Source organism: Pipra filicauda, unplaced genomic scaffold (assembly GCF_003945595.2).
Source record: "Pipra filicauda isolate LSUMZ 115617 unplaced genomic scaffold, ASM394559v2 scaffold68_size4259465_pilon, whole genome shotgun sequence".
Lineage (NCBI taxonomy): Eukaryota > Metazoa > Chordata > Aves > Passeriformes > Pipridae > Pipra > Pipra filicauda.
Window position 1 is genome coordinate 854,070 of NW_024104853.1, and position 12,291 is coordinate 866,360.

The 12,291-nt window shown below is 41.5% G+C and overlaps 1 protein-coding gene across 3 annotated transcripts in view; it reads left to right on the forward strand.

Moving 5' to 3' along the window:
- MLLT3 (MLLT3 super elongation complex subunit) overlaps positions 1-12,291 on the forward strand; it is a 122,564-nt gene that overhangs the window by 50,365 nt on the left and 59,908 nt on the right. For all 3 annotated transcript variants that reach the window (XM_027722379.2, XM_027722377.2, XM_027722380.2), the window contains exon 3: positions 7,959-8,041. In XM_027722379.2, coding sequence (XP_027578180.1) covers positions 7,959-8,041 — 83 coding nt within the window. The remainder of the gene's footprint in view (positions 1-7,958; positions 8,042-12,291) is intronic.

A 12,291-nucleotide genomic window follows, 5' to 3' on the forward strand; every position in this document is an offset into this window, starting at 1 on the left:
TATTCTTCATAAAGTAACTTCAGGATGTTCTGGAAGGTAGCAGTGGATTCTAAAAATAGTTTGTTTGCTATGTCTGTTTTCAGTATCTGTCCTTCCATTGCTTCTCTTAGTCCTACGTTTAATTACATTAACAAAGTTTGGCTTGGAGGACTCTTAAAAGCAAATAATTATCAAATAGCAGAGATCTACGTATGTCTCATCTCAAAACCTGCAGAAAGCCTATTTAGCCATTCTTACAGGTGACAACCATGTGACTGATTTATTCCATCTCCTTGAGCATTTCCTGTAATCTCAGTCTGTGTCTTGACATGAGGTATCCTGACAAGCAGCTGTGGTAGCATTTTTAGTATCTGAAGCACGTGGCTGAAGTTCTACTGCTGCCAGTAGTCAGTTTCTGAAGATGGAGGTGGAAGTTGTGCGCTAGAACTAAAGCCTTCTCCTCGTCCCACTCCACCTCTGCACCTTTCAGCTATGGGGCTTGTACTGGCACGCCACTGGCTTCGCTTCAGGTTTTTGTACTAAAGCACACTGGAGAATCTTCAGCCTCAATTTACGCCAAGTGTTTTCTTTGTAGTATATTGGGGGTGGGAAGGGTTCTTCAGTGCTCATTCATTATGAGGCTGTGGACAGGCATGTTTCTGACATTGATCTTGTTACTGGGGATATAAAGGGTCTTTTTTTGTTGTTGTGTTCATTTCTCTCAGATGACAGTGTAATTGGAAGTAGCCCTTATTATGAATGGTGGCATGGAAGCACATGAATGGAGCACATGAATGCTTCTGGGTGGTGTGGGGTGAAGAGGTGCTCCTGAGTGTGGGTCGAGGCTGAGCAGGAGCTGCTGATAGCTGCTGTTGCAGGGGAGGATGCGTGGTGGCAGAGGTTGAACCCTCACTTACTATGAGTTCTGCCTTAGAGGAGAAGTATTAGGGTGTATGTGGGTTTACAGCAGATACAGAGTGCTCCTTGAAGTGGATGGGTGGGGCAGAGCAAGATGTCCGTACAGGAACTCCTTTCCAGTGCCTGCATACCAAACCCAGAGCTTGCGGCTTTGATCCTACTTGGCCATCTTCTGCGCCAAATGAGAACTTTTCTGCTGCTGTTTGTTGCATCTTCCTCTTCTGTTTGTCTTGAATAAGGACGTGCTTTTTAGCCAGAAGTTGTAGCTTCCTTGCCAATCATATGAATATTGTTAGCTGCACTTAGGGGTTGCTGTTCTTGGGTCTAGGTGTTATCTGATGTCTGCCATCCATTGTAAGTCTCCAAAAGTGCCCAAAGGTTCCTGTGTAACCTACCTGTAGGGGAGCTGTGGTAAATAGTAGCAGAACAGCATGTTACAACAAAAAAAGTGGGAAGGGTAGTGTTTTAGGAGGGAGGTTTCTGATTTTGTTGTCTAGCTTTGGATTGTAGCTTTTGTTGTAGCTCGGGTTGAAAGGCAATTTTCAGGAAAGTCAAAGACAAACAGATCTGACATTTTTTAGTCGATGCTCTAAAAAATGCAGATGCTCTAAAAATGTGGCAGTCAGACTTGTGCCTGATGTTTCTTGAGTGTTGTGCTTACCTCATGAATTTAAAAACTAACATCGCCTGTCTTTGATATACCATGGTATTTTTAAAACACCTATCTGGTGTAAAGAGTTGTTCTTCTGAAAACATACAGAAAAATGAGTAGAGAAACCTGCTTAGAGTTTTGCTCTGATCAGCCTGCATGTCTGTTTCCCTTTTTTTTTTTCTTAATTCAACAGTTGTTTGCATGCACTATGCTTAGGGATGTTCTTTCCTGAAATCTGTGAAGATCAGACTGGGAACAAAATCTAATATATATCTATTTACACAATTTCCTAGGGCAATTGCTAGTGAACAAAACAAACAAAATGACAATCCAAAAACAAATATCCAAACAAACAAAACCCAAAAGAAACCAACAAATCAAAAATTAGAAAGGTAAGGAACACTCAGAATTAAACGTCAGCTTTTTAAAACCCTTCTTATGCAGTTAATTATTGTCAGTCAAATCTACTATGGGAAATAAAGCTTTGGATAACTTTGTCCAAGGAAGGAAATCTGCTTTGATACAGGAAAGCTGACACCATGATCCTTTGGAAGCACCTGATATGCTAGTACGAAATGGTGGTTTGCATTTTGACTAATGTCCTCTAGACGATATATACTCTAATTCCTAACAAAATTATGAGTACTAAGTAGGAGATATTTTGTTAGATTGAACAAATTATTGTCAGGCATGCATAATTTTGCAGGTTTGAATTGCTTTTCTTCACCTGAAGGAAAGTATAAAGTTTTCTCTTCCTCTGCAGTCATGACCACTAATGAAGCAGTGGTGGCTTAAGATTACGTGTTTCGCTGGTGTCATGCACTTTGATTTATTTTGTTCAAGATGTTTACACTAAATTATTTCTATTCTCTGTATTTCAAGCTGTTATTTAATCAAATACAATACATGTAGAAACGAAGTGCCAGAGGCATACCAAGAGACGAGAAATACCCTGCAAAGAGCAAATGAAAAGTTTAGTGTTGAACTGATGCCATTGGAATCATAGAATAGAATCATAGAATCATAGAATAGGTTGGGTTGGAAAAGACCTCCAAGATCATCAAGTCCAACCCCTGATCCAACTCCAATTACTATATCATGGCACTAAGGGCCACGTCCAATCTCTTTTTAAAAACCCCCAGGGATGGTGAATCCACCACCTCTCTGGGTAGGCCGTTCCAATGCCTGATAACCCTCTCTGCAAAGAATTTCTTCCTAACATCTAACCTAAACCTCCCCTGGCAGAGCTTGAGCCCATGTCCCCTCGTCCTATTGTTGGTTGCCCGGGAGAAGAGACCAACCCCCGCCTGGCTATAACCTCCCTTCAGGTAGTTGAAGAGAGTGATGAGGTCGCCTCTAAGCCTTCTCTTCTCCAGACTAAACAACCCCAGCTCCCTCAGCCTCTCCTCATAGGACTTGTGCTCCAGTCCCTTCACCAGCCTCGTTGCTCTTCTCTGGACCCGCTCCAGCACCTCAATATCCTTCCTGAACTGAGGGGCCCAGAACTGAACACAATACTCAAGGTGTGGCCTCACCAATGCAGAGTACAGGGGAAGGATCACTTCCCTGCTCCTGCTGGCCACACTGTTCCTGATCCAGGCCAGGATGCCATTGGCCTTCTTGGCCACCTGGGCACACTGCTGGCTCATGTTCAGCCTCTTGTCAATCCAAACTCCCAGGTCTCTTTCCACCTGGCTACTCTCCAGCCACTCTGTCCCCAGCCTGTAGCGCTGCAGGAGGTTGTTGTGGCCAAAGTGCAGGACCTGGCACTTGGCCTTGTTGAACTTCATTCCACTGGAATCAGACCATCTCTCCAGTCTATCCAGATCCCTCTGCAGAGCCCTCCTGCCTTCCGGCAGGTCGACACTCCCTCCCAACTTGGTGTCATCTGCAAATTTGCTGTTGATGGACTCAATTGTGGCACTATACCTGATGAGAAACTTGTTTAAACATGTCTTAAAATGGCTCTTTGTGGTCCCTTTGCAAACACGTGTTTCTTCTTCCCAATACCCCCCCACAGCAACTGTTATCTCCCATGCAGGAGTGTCCTGGGAAAGGTGTCCTGAGGCGTCCCATTGGTCCTTTGTTTAACCCCTTCCTATTGGCTGTTGACCCTTTACCTGATGGTTTCTTTTGTGTGACCCTGAACTTGTGATTGGTTCCCCTTTGACCCTCCTAAAAGCCTTATAAACCCCTTCCCAACAATAAACTCTCTCTTGCCTCCTCTCCACGCCCGGTGTGCTGTCTCTGCGCCTGCCATGGAGCCACGTGGGTGCTGGGGGGAGGGGAGGGCACCTCTCCCCTCCAGGCTCAGGGCCTGAAAAACCCTGTTTCTGGAGTCCCCCTTCCCCGTCCCACAAGACGTCGGAAATGGTTCTTCAGACGGAGAGGGAACTAGAGCTGGGCTCCCCCACGTCGAGGATGGGGAAAGGGAAACCCATACTCAATCCCCTCATCTAAATCATCAATAAAGATGTTAAAAAGGACTGGGCTCAGCACTGACCCCTGGGGAACACCACTAGTGACCAACCGCCAGCCGGATGCAGCCCCGTTCACCAGCACTCTCTGGACCCGGCCCTCCAGCCAGTTCCTGACCCAGCACAGAGTGCCCCTGTCCAAGCCGTGGGCTGCCAGCTTTTCCAGGAGTATGCTATGGGAGACAGTGTCAAAGGCTTTGCTGAAGTCCAGCATTGCAGGCATTATTGTGCATCATCCTGATGTTCTTGTGTCAGCATCTGCTGAAAAGGAACTTCTGTCTTTCCTTGTTTGTTTTGATTGCATTTTTAATAAAGAAAAAAAAATCTATTCACAATGAAGTGTTCAACAGTGTTAGACTGCCAAATGAATCTCGTGTTAAAGTTTTTAAGAAAGATAGCTTTAACTAGAATTTTGTTACTGCTATCTCCAAAGGCCTCAGTGTAGTCACTGTTAGTAAAATACATCATCATGGCTTGATTGCATCTGTTCCTTTGGTGTCAGTTAATGTCTGATGCAACACGTGGGAATGCATGTGTGAGAGAAGAAGCAGTGCTTCACTTGTGGAATAAAGGAACAAAACATTTGAGATAAATGACTTAAGCTATTTATGTGAGCTGTAGAGAAGGCATATTCCTCTGACAAAACAGGGGACAGATAATTGTCAGTTCCTGTTCTGGCTTGCTGTGATCTTGAATAATTCATTATACTGGCATTATTGAAAGAACTCTCCCTCTCTACTCCATTGGTTAGAGCCTGGTGATAGTAACACCAAGGTTGTTACTGTCCCTGTATAAGCCATTCACTTAAGAGTTAGACTCAGTGATCCTTGTTGGTCCCTTCCAACTCAGAATATTCTGTGATTTTCCATTTAGAAACCTTGCTAGGATGCTTGCCTATTGGCTTGGCTAAAGCACCACATCATTGCAGCCCTGGTTACTCTTCATGACAATTCAATAAAAGAGCTGATGCCAGGGAGTGCTGCTTCAGAGTGCACAGAGATGCTGTTTCTGCCAGTACATTCTGCCCATAGTGGCTTCTGCAACAAATGTGAGGAAGATGTAATAGCTGCAGTCTATACAAACACAATAGCATGGAGCTTTGCTCAGTCACTTCTGATTTTTTTTTTTTTTTGGTTCTTCATTCACAAGATTGTAGAATTTTACTTGTGTTAAAAGTCCATCTTTCAGTTTGGGAATACACCCAAAGGAGTTTCCTGGTGATTGTTTTGTAACCCATTTCTCAGGTTTCAACAAAACTGGGAACCATAACAGAGTCTTTTAAGAACTGTGATGTGAGACTTTGATATATTTAGCATGGCAAACAGCTGTGTACATGTGAAAGTGTTGAAATGAGGGAGGGAACAAAAAATACTTCTGGTAACTGTTACTGCACCAATTAAGAGTTCAGAAGAAGCTGACATGATACTTATGAATTGTCATGTAATGCAGTTTGTAATAGTTAATACATTTTCACTGTTTCTAAAGTGTCTATGCTTCCATCTGAATAAGTATCTGCTGTATAATCTTTCCCTGTTTGTATATAAGTGGTCATTCTTCTGAACATGACCATACAGGGAAGACTTTCTCCTCAGGTTGTCTTCCAAAGGCGGAGGAGGAACAGGAGGGCTACTCTATCATTGGCTGAAAAGTTATCAGTATGTAATACTGTAACCTGTCTCTGTGCTTAACTAGGACCACTTTTTTTACATTTTTCAAATGCTGGCAAGCCTTCTTAAGGGAAGATATGTCAATGTAAGGTGAAAAATTACTTCTGGGAAGTTCTAACACAAAATGCTCAGTTTCCAACTGAAGACCACAGGCTGTTTGAAACCACCTCTCAGATTTGACTGATCACCATAACACTTTTCTTCAAAATCTTTCAAATCCCACTTTACAAACTTTTTTTTCCTGACAGGAGAAACAAACTTAAATTCCATAGCTGCAGGAGGACGGTGTTGCAGAAGAGTCTTTGAAAGGTTATTCTTGCTCTGTTTTTGCCATCCTTTTCCCTTTCTATCGATTGCATGAAGTTAACTGGGTAGTGATAGACAAGTGCAGTAGGTGAGCAAGGACTTCTAATCTTCCTCACTGTCGGAGTATAGAGATTGTATGTGAACAATTTCTGTTGCATTTCTGTGAGCCTTGCCTTGGCATAATTGGGTGTGGACAGTAAAAAGCAACTATGCAGCTAACATGGCTTCAGCCTTGAGGCTAGAACAAAGGAGGAGTTTTTGGCAGGTGAACAAGTTTTCTCATCTCCTATGGACACCTGTTGGGATCCAACTAGCACCGTACAACAAAGTATGTTTTCCTTATGTATTCAATGCTATGTGAAGAAGAATCACACGTCTGAGTGTCATAAGCAGTATATAAGATGTCTTTCTTCTAATAAAGCCGACATTTTGCCTATCATAGTCTATGAGCAGTCTGTCCGTGCCCCTCCATCAACATCTCACCCTCAAAGGGTTTTGTGCTAGCAAAGCAGGAGGAGAATGGCAAGATGATAGGAGAAAATTCTGCTGTGTTCATTTACTTGGGGGTTACCTAAGCTTGCATGTCCTCATTAAGTTAATGTACTGATTATACTATTGGGACTGTAGCAGTGGTTATATTCCTGGATGTATGTGATGGCCTTTGTCATGTTTTTGGGTTGATAGAGAGTTGAAAGTGCTCATCTGTTGTACTTTGCTAAAAAATAATTTTGGTAATCAGGCCCTGTACAATTATTTGCAAGACTTGCTTTTTATAACCTACCAGGCAATTCTGAAAGGAGCATATATCTGAGTAAATGGTGATTCATCTGGAGTTTGATTTTTTTTTTACGATCAACTAGACTGACAGAGCTAGAGCAAATGTTCCTGAAGAAGTCAACCTCTTGTGTATAAATTTCATCGTTCTAGTAGTCTACAGTAGGGAAACTGTCATTGAGGTGGTAGTGCCTTAGACATGATATGTGATGCATAGCAATGCAGCACTTGGAAGCATCTGAGTTGAAGCTGCAGGAGATACACGCTTTCTCATGCTCAGCCTACCTTTGTATTTATGTGTTACATGAACTTGAATTCTGTGATGAGGTTATCATGCAGTCAACCAGGAGAAGGCAGAGGTGGCTTCTGTTCCAAGTTCTGTAACAACCTCCTTTTTGTCACTGTCTGGAGTTGACAGGCTAGTGTCACTTTCTTCAGAGAGCTCATGTTCAGTACTGTGGGGATTCAAAGTAACTAAAAGCCCTTGCATTGAACTGAAAACTTGAGGGAAAAGATTGTATATTGAAACTAGTAATATTCACTGTAATGTTATAGAAGTATGAATCCTTTAAGGAAAACCTGGATATTGTTTTAATATAATGCAATAGTTAACCTTCCTGAGGTTCTCCACTGTGTACTGGTATGTTGCATTGTGTCTCCTCCTCCCCCAGTAATGAAGATTTCAAATTTCTTAGCGTTAATCCTAATTTAATTACTTTATTTGTTTTCAATTATGTTTATTAGAATTGGGATTTTATTAATATTAGGTTGTGAATACATGAATGGCAGTTCTTCCCTCTACATGTTTTACTTTTTTGGGTTAGAATCCTATGTGATTTCTATTCCCAGAAAAAGCCTTGGCTGCAGAGTCTGTGTACCATTGTGAGTACTTATTTGTTCCACCTGGTATTGAAGTTCCTGGTAGTTCTGCTTTAGCAGTCTCAAATGATGAAGAACAAAAAGAAGAAATAAAATTTTGCTATCCCTAAACTGCAGGTTTTGTGCAGGCAGGAATGACTTGCTTGCAAAGTTCAGTTTGAGTTGTGCACAGTTATATCCGACTGTGTGTGTGCGGTTTTGTAATGGTGCTATATGGAAGTGTTACTGGAGATTTACTCATGTGGTTTACTTATGCATTTAAAACACAATTTTTTTGCATTAAATACGGGTTTTTCTCTATTTCAGTGTGCAAGGATCCACCCTACAAAGTTGAAGAATCAGGATATGCTGGTTTCATTTTACCAATTGAGGTTTACTTCAAAAACAAGGTATGGAATCTCATATTTTCCATTAAAAAAATTAAAAAATCACGTGTGAGGTTTTTTTAAAGTTTAATTTGTAAACTTGGATAACAATTAGGCTTACAGCTAACTTTGTCAGTGCTGTTCCTCAACTCAATATTACTGTAACTCTTAGAAATGCATAATTTCACAAAATCACAGAATGGGTCAGGTTGGAAGTGAACACAGTGGATCATCTGGTCCAAGCTCCCTGCTCAAGCAGAGTCATCTTAGAACACATTGCACAGGATCACAATCAGGTGAATATCCAATGAGGGAAACTTCACAACTTCTTTGGACAATCTGTTCCAGTGCACAGTCACCTGCATAGTAAAGAAATTCTTCCTCATGTTCAGGAGGAACTTCGTGTACATCAGTTTCTGCCCATTGCCTTTTATCCTATTGTTTAGCACCCCTGAGAAGAGCCTGGCTCCATCCTCTTGACATCCTCCCTTCAGATACTTGTAGACATTGATGAAGTCTCCTCTCAGTTATCTCCTCGAGTCTGAACAAGCCCAACTCTCTCAGCCTTTCCTCATAAGAGAGATGCTTCAGTCAATCATATTTGTCACTCTTCAGTGGACCTGCTCCAGAAGTTCCATGTCTCTCTTGTACTGAGGAGCCAAGAACTGGACACAGCACTCCAGATGTGGCCTCACCAGGGCTGAGTAGAGGGGCAGGATCACCTCCCTCGATCTGCTGGCAGTGCTCTTCCTAATGCATCCCACGATTCCATTGGCCTTCTTGGCCACCAGGGCACACTGCTGGCTCACAGACAGGCTGTTGTTCACCAGGACCTCAGGTTCTTCTCCACATGCTTTCCAGCATGTTGACACCCAGCCTGTGCTGGTACCTGGGGTTATTCTACCCAGGTGCAGGACCCTGCACTTGCCTTTGTTGAATTTCGGACAGTTCTTCTCTGCCCATCTCTCCAATGTGTTGAGGTCCTTCTGAAGGACTGCACAGCCCTCAGGGTTATTGGCCACTCCTCCCAGATTTGTGTTGTCAGTGAACTTGCTGGGGAGCATCTGCCTCTCCATCCAAATCACTGATGTAGAAGTTAATCAGTACTGGGCCCAGTATTGATTCTTGGGGGACAGTATTTAGTAGATAACTAGTGAAATTAGGATTATTTGATTAAAAAAAAAAACCAAACAACAGTTGAATGTAATTATTCCGAAGAATTACTAGCCCTGCTCAAAAGTGGACAGACTTTAAATAGTGCTTAAGAAAGTTTAAGAGTCACTTAAACTTGAGGAGAAGAAACCAATCTTGATTATGTTGATTACATAGGGGACTTATTGTTCTATTTTAGTATTGCAAATCTTTATAACTTGTTCAGGTTTTGATCTTTCAAAACAGTCTTTTTTTGCACTCTTGCATGCTCAATCTTTTAGAAAACGTTCTTTTAGACTGCATGTGAGCCCTCATTCTACTCAACTCAATGTTACCGGGGCTCAGTGCCATTCTACCAAATGCAGTACCATTCTACAAAGCTTATGTTATTGTAGTGTCTCACATTCTAGGTAATTGCTGCACTTAACTCTAAGTCTCAAATAGCAAATACAAGGGTTTTCTTTAACATACATAACAGGGTCTATATTACTAATTACCAAGATGTAACTTAATTATTTTAATCAAGTCAGCATTACATCTTTAATGTGTTGAATGCTTGGTGAAAGACTAAACCAGAAAGAAAATAGAAGTGCATAAAAGAAGACTTTTTCTGGAACCCTGATCACTTAAAAATTGTGTTAGAGTTAGCCATGTATGATTTCAAGTATGTATTCTAGTATTCTTTTATCTTTCACAAAAAGCTCTGTTAAGGTGTGAGATGTGGATAATTCTGCTCAGGCACTTTTTAAGTTGTAGGTTTTGAACAGGTAATTCTGACATGTTCCCTGTATCAATCTGTGAAGAGCAGGTCTTGGTCAACCCTGTTTGCTGTCAAAAATGGAAACAGAACTGCCTCAGTGAGTTGATCAGCCTTTTTGCTATGCTTTTTAGCCCTATCTCTTTTAGCCCTATCTTTTTAGCCCTATTCCCCGTTAGGGAAGTTGTTTTGATTCATTCAGGAAATCTAATGAAAAGCAATCTATTCTCCTTAACTTCTTTATTAAATGCTCATCCCAAAACTGTGCAAAGTAAGTCAGAAGACAGTGAGTCAATCATTGAAGCATCTCTACAGAAAGCTTCCTGCCCGACATTTCTTTTTTTGTTTTCCACTTAGACTTTTGCGTGCCTTTGCTGACTGTGGAGACCTGCAAGTCTCAGGAGTTCTCCAGCAGGAGTTCTGGCTTAGACTGAGATCAAGAGGGCAACTCACCTCACCCTCAAGCAGCATGTGGAATTAGGAAGTTTGCAAACATCCCTCACCCCTATTTTGGTGTCATGGAATACGACAAGCAGCAGTTGGACTGTGAGTCAGCTAGCTCTTCACACAGCTGCAGCAGCATGCCCTTCCCTGGGGTGGGTGAATGCAAAGGAAGAGTGGCACAAAAATTGAGCTGGCAAATTACCCCTTTCTTCTGGCTCAGCTATTCTTCCTCCCTTAAGCCACTTCACAGGTATTCCAGTACAGAAAAAGAGGAGATAGACAGAAGGAGGAAGAGGAGACACACCATCATCATTTTTTCAAGGTAGACAACTTTTCAATTTCTGATTCAGAAAATACTGTAATGAATAGAGAAAGAAGGGGTACAGGAAACCACCCAGGGCCACAGAGAATTAAACGGTGCCCATTCCCAGGACTAAAAAAAAACTGGTAGAAAACTTAACAGGTATTTCACAATGATGGAAAATATTTCAAACTTTAAAGAGTTAGGGAAATTACAACAACCCCTGCTCCCAAATTCAGCAGCAGCAGGCTATAGTTGTTAATCATTGAGACAAAGTCCTTAAAAATGCTTTTAGGTCCAAAGACTCCTACTTGGGAAAATGTAGCCCATATAGAATAAGGCTCATAACATGCAGGATATTTTGTCTTCACTGTCACACTGTTTTTAAAATACAGGCAGTGCAGTGACACCGAAAGTCTTTTGTGTAGTAATAGTCTGCTTTTTAATCACTGGTTATGTTCATCTGACTTTCCACAAAGTTCTTTGAAGACTTCCATTTATGAATTCTTAAAGCTTTGCTTTTATGGCAAAGCTACTGGTACCAACTTTTTGCCTATAGCAACATCATGGTTTTCTAAGTAGACCAGGGAATAAGTCACTTCCATTTTTTTCTGCATGAAATCATAGGTTAATATTTCTAACAAGAAGAAATATCATCATCGATGGTTGCCTTTGAAAATGATCTGTCAAGAAAATAGTTCAGTCTAAGAGAACTGCTTCTTCTGTCTTCAGAAAGAGACAACTGCGAGCCTTTTATTTCAGGTCCCCTTCTGTTGTTTCTGCTCCAAGTCTAGAGATGAGACAGTTAGCATGTCCCTTGGCTGTGTTTGAAATCTCTGATTTAACTTTTAGAATAACTTGAGATTTCTATGCTTTCTATTCTTCCCATCCTTGGAATCCTGAATCAAAATTAAACATGGCTAATGTGAATTTTTTTAAACATCTGTCACTGAACAGAGCATGTATTTTGATTACATGCAGTGTTGGATGTGTGCTAAGGTTTTGATGCATCTCTTCCTCCTCTTCCGTCATGGTTTCCTTTTTACTAAAACTTTTCCTCAATTTTACTTTTTATATGTGTTCTACCCTAAGACTGACATTGGTTTGGTGACTTCTGTTGCACATCAGGACCTTTGGAGAAAGGGCTGCTTAATAGTGCCTTAAAAAAGCACTTACATACAGCTTCTTGAAGGGACTGTGAAAATGTGTAACAGAAAATGTACTTAATTCGTAATACCAGAGAAGAGATACTGAAGTCGGTACGAAGCCTCAGCTGAAAAAGGACACTAGTGGCATTCTCGGGGCAGTAGAGCACTGGTGATTTCTTTCAAGATACATTTGCTCTTCCTGTTCTTTCTTTCTTCATATTGGTACAGGGAACATTCAGTTTCATTTTTTCACTGCAGTGGCAGAGAATTTGGATTGTTTGTAAGCTGTAGTACAACACTTGAAATCTGTCTGGCCACATTTGTTCAAGGCAATGAAGTTTCTTTAGTAAATGAGCAGACCCCATAAATAGGAGATTAAACGTAGTTGGCTGCAGCAGTTTCGTACTTAGTACAGCTTGTGGAGAAAACAGTAGTTTGGCTGCAGTGGAGGAATTTGCATTCAACACTTTGT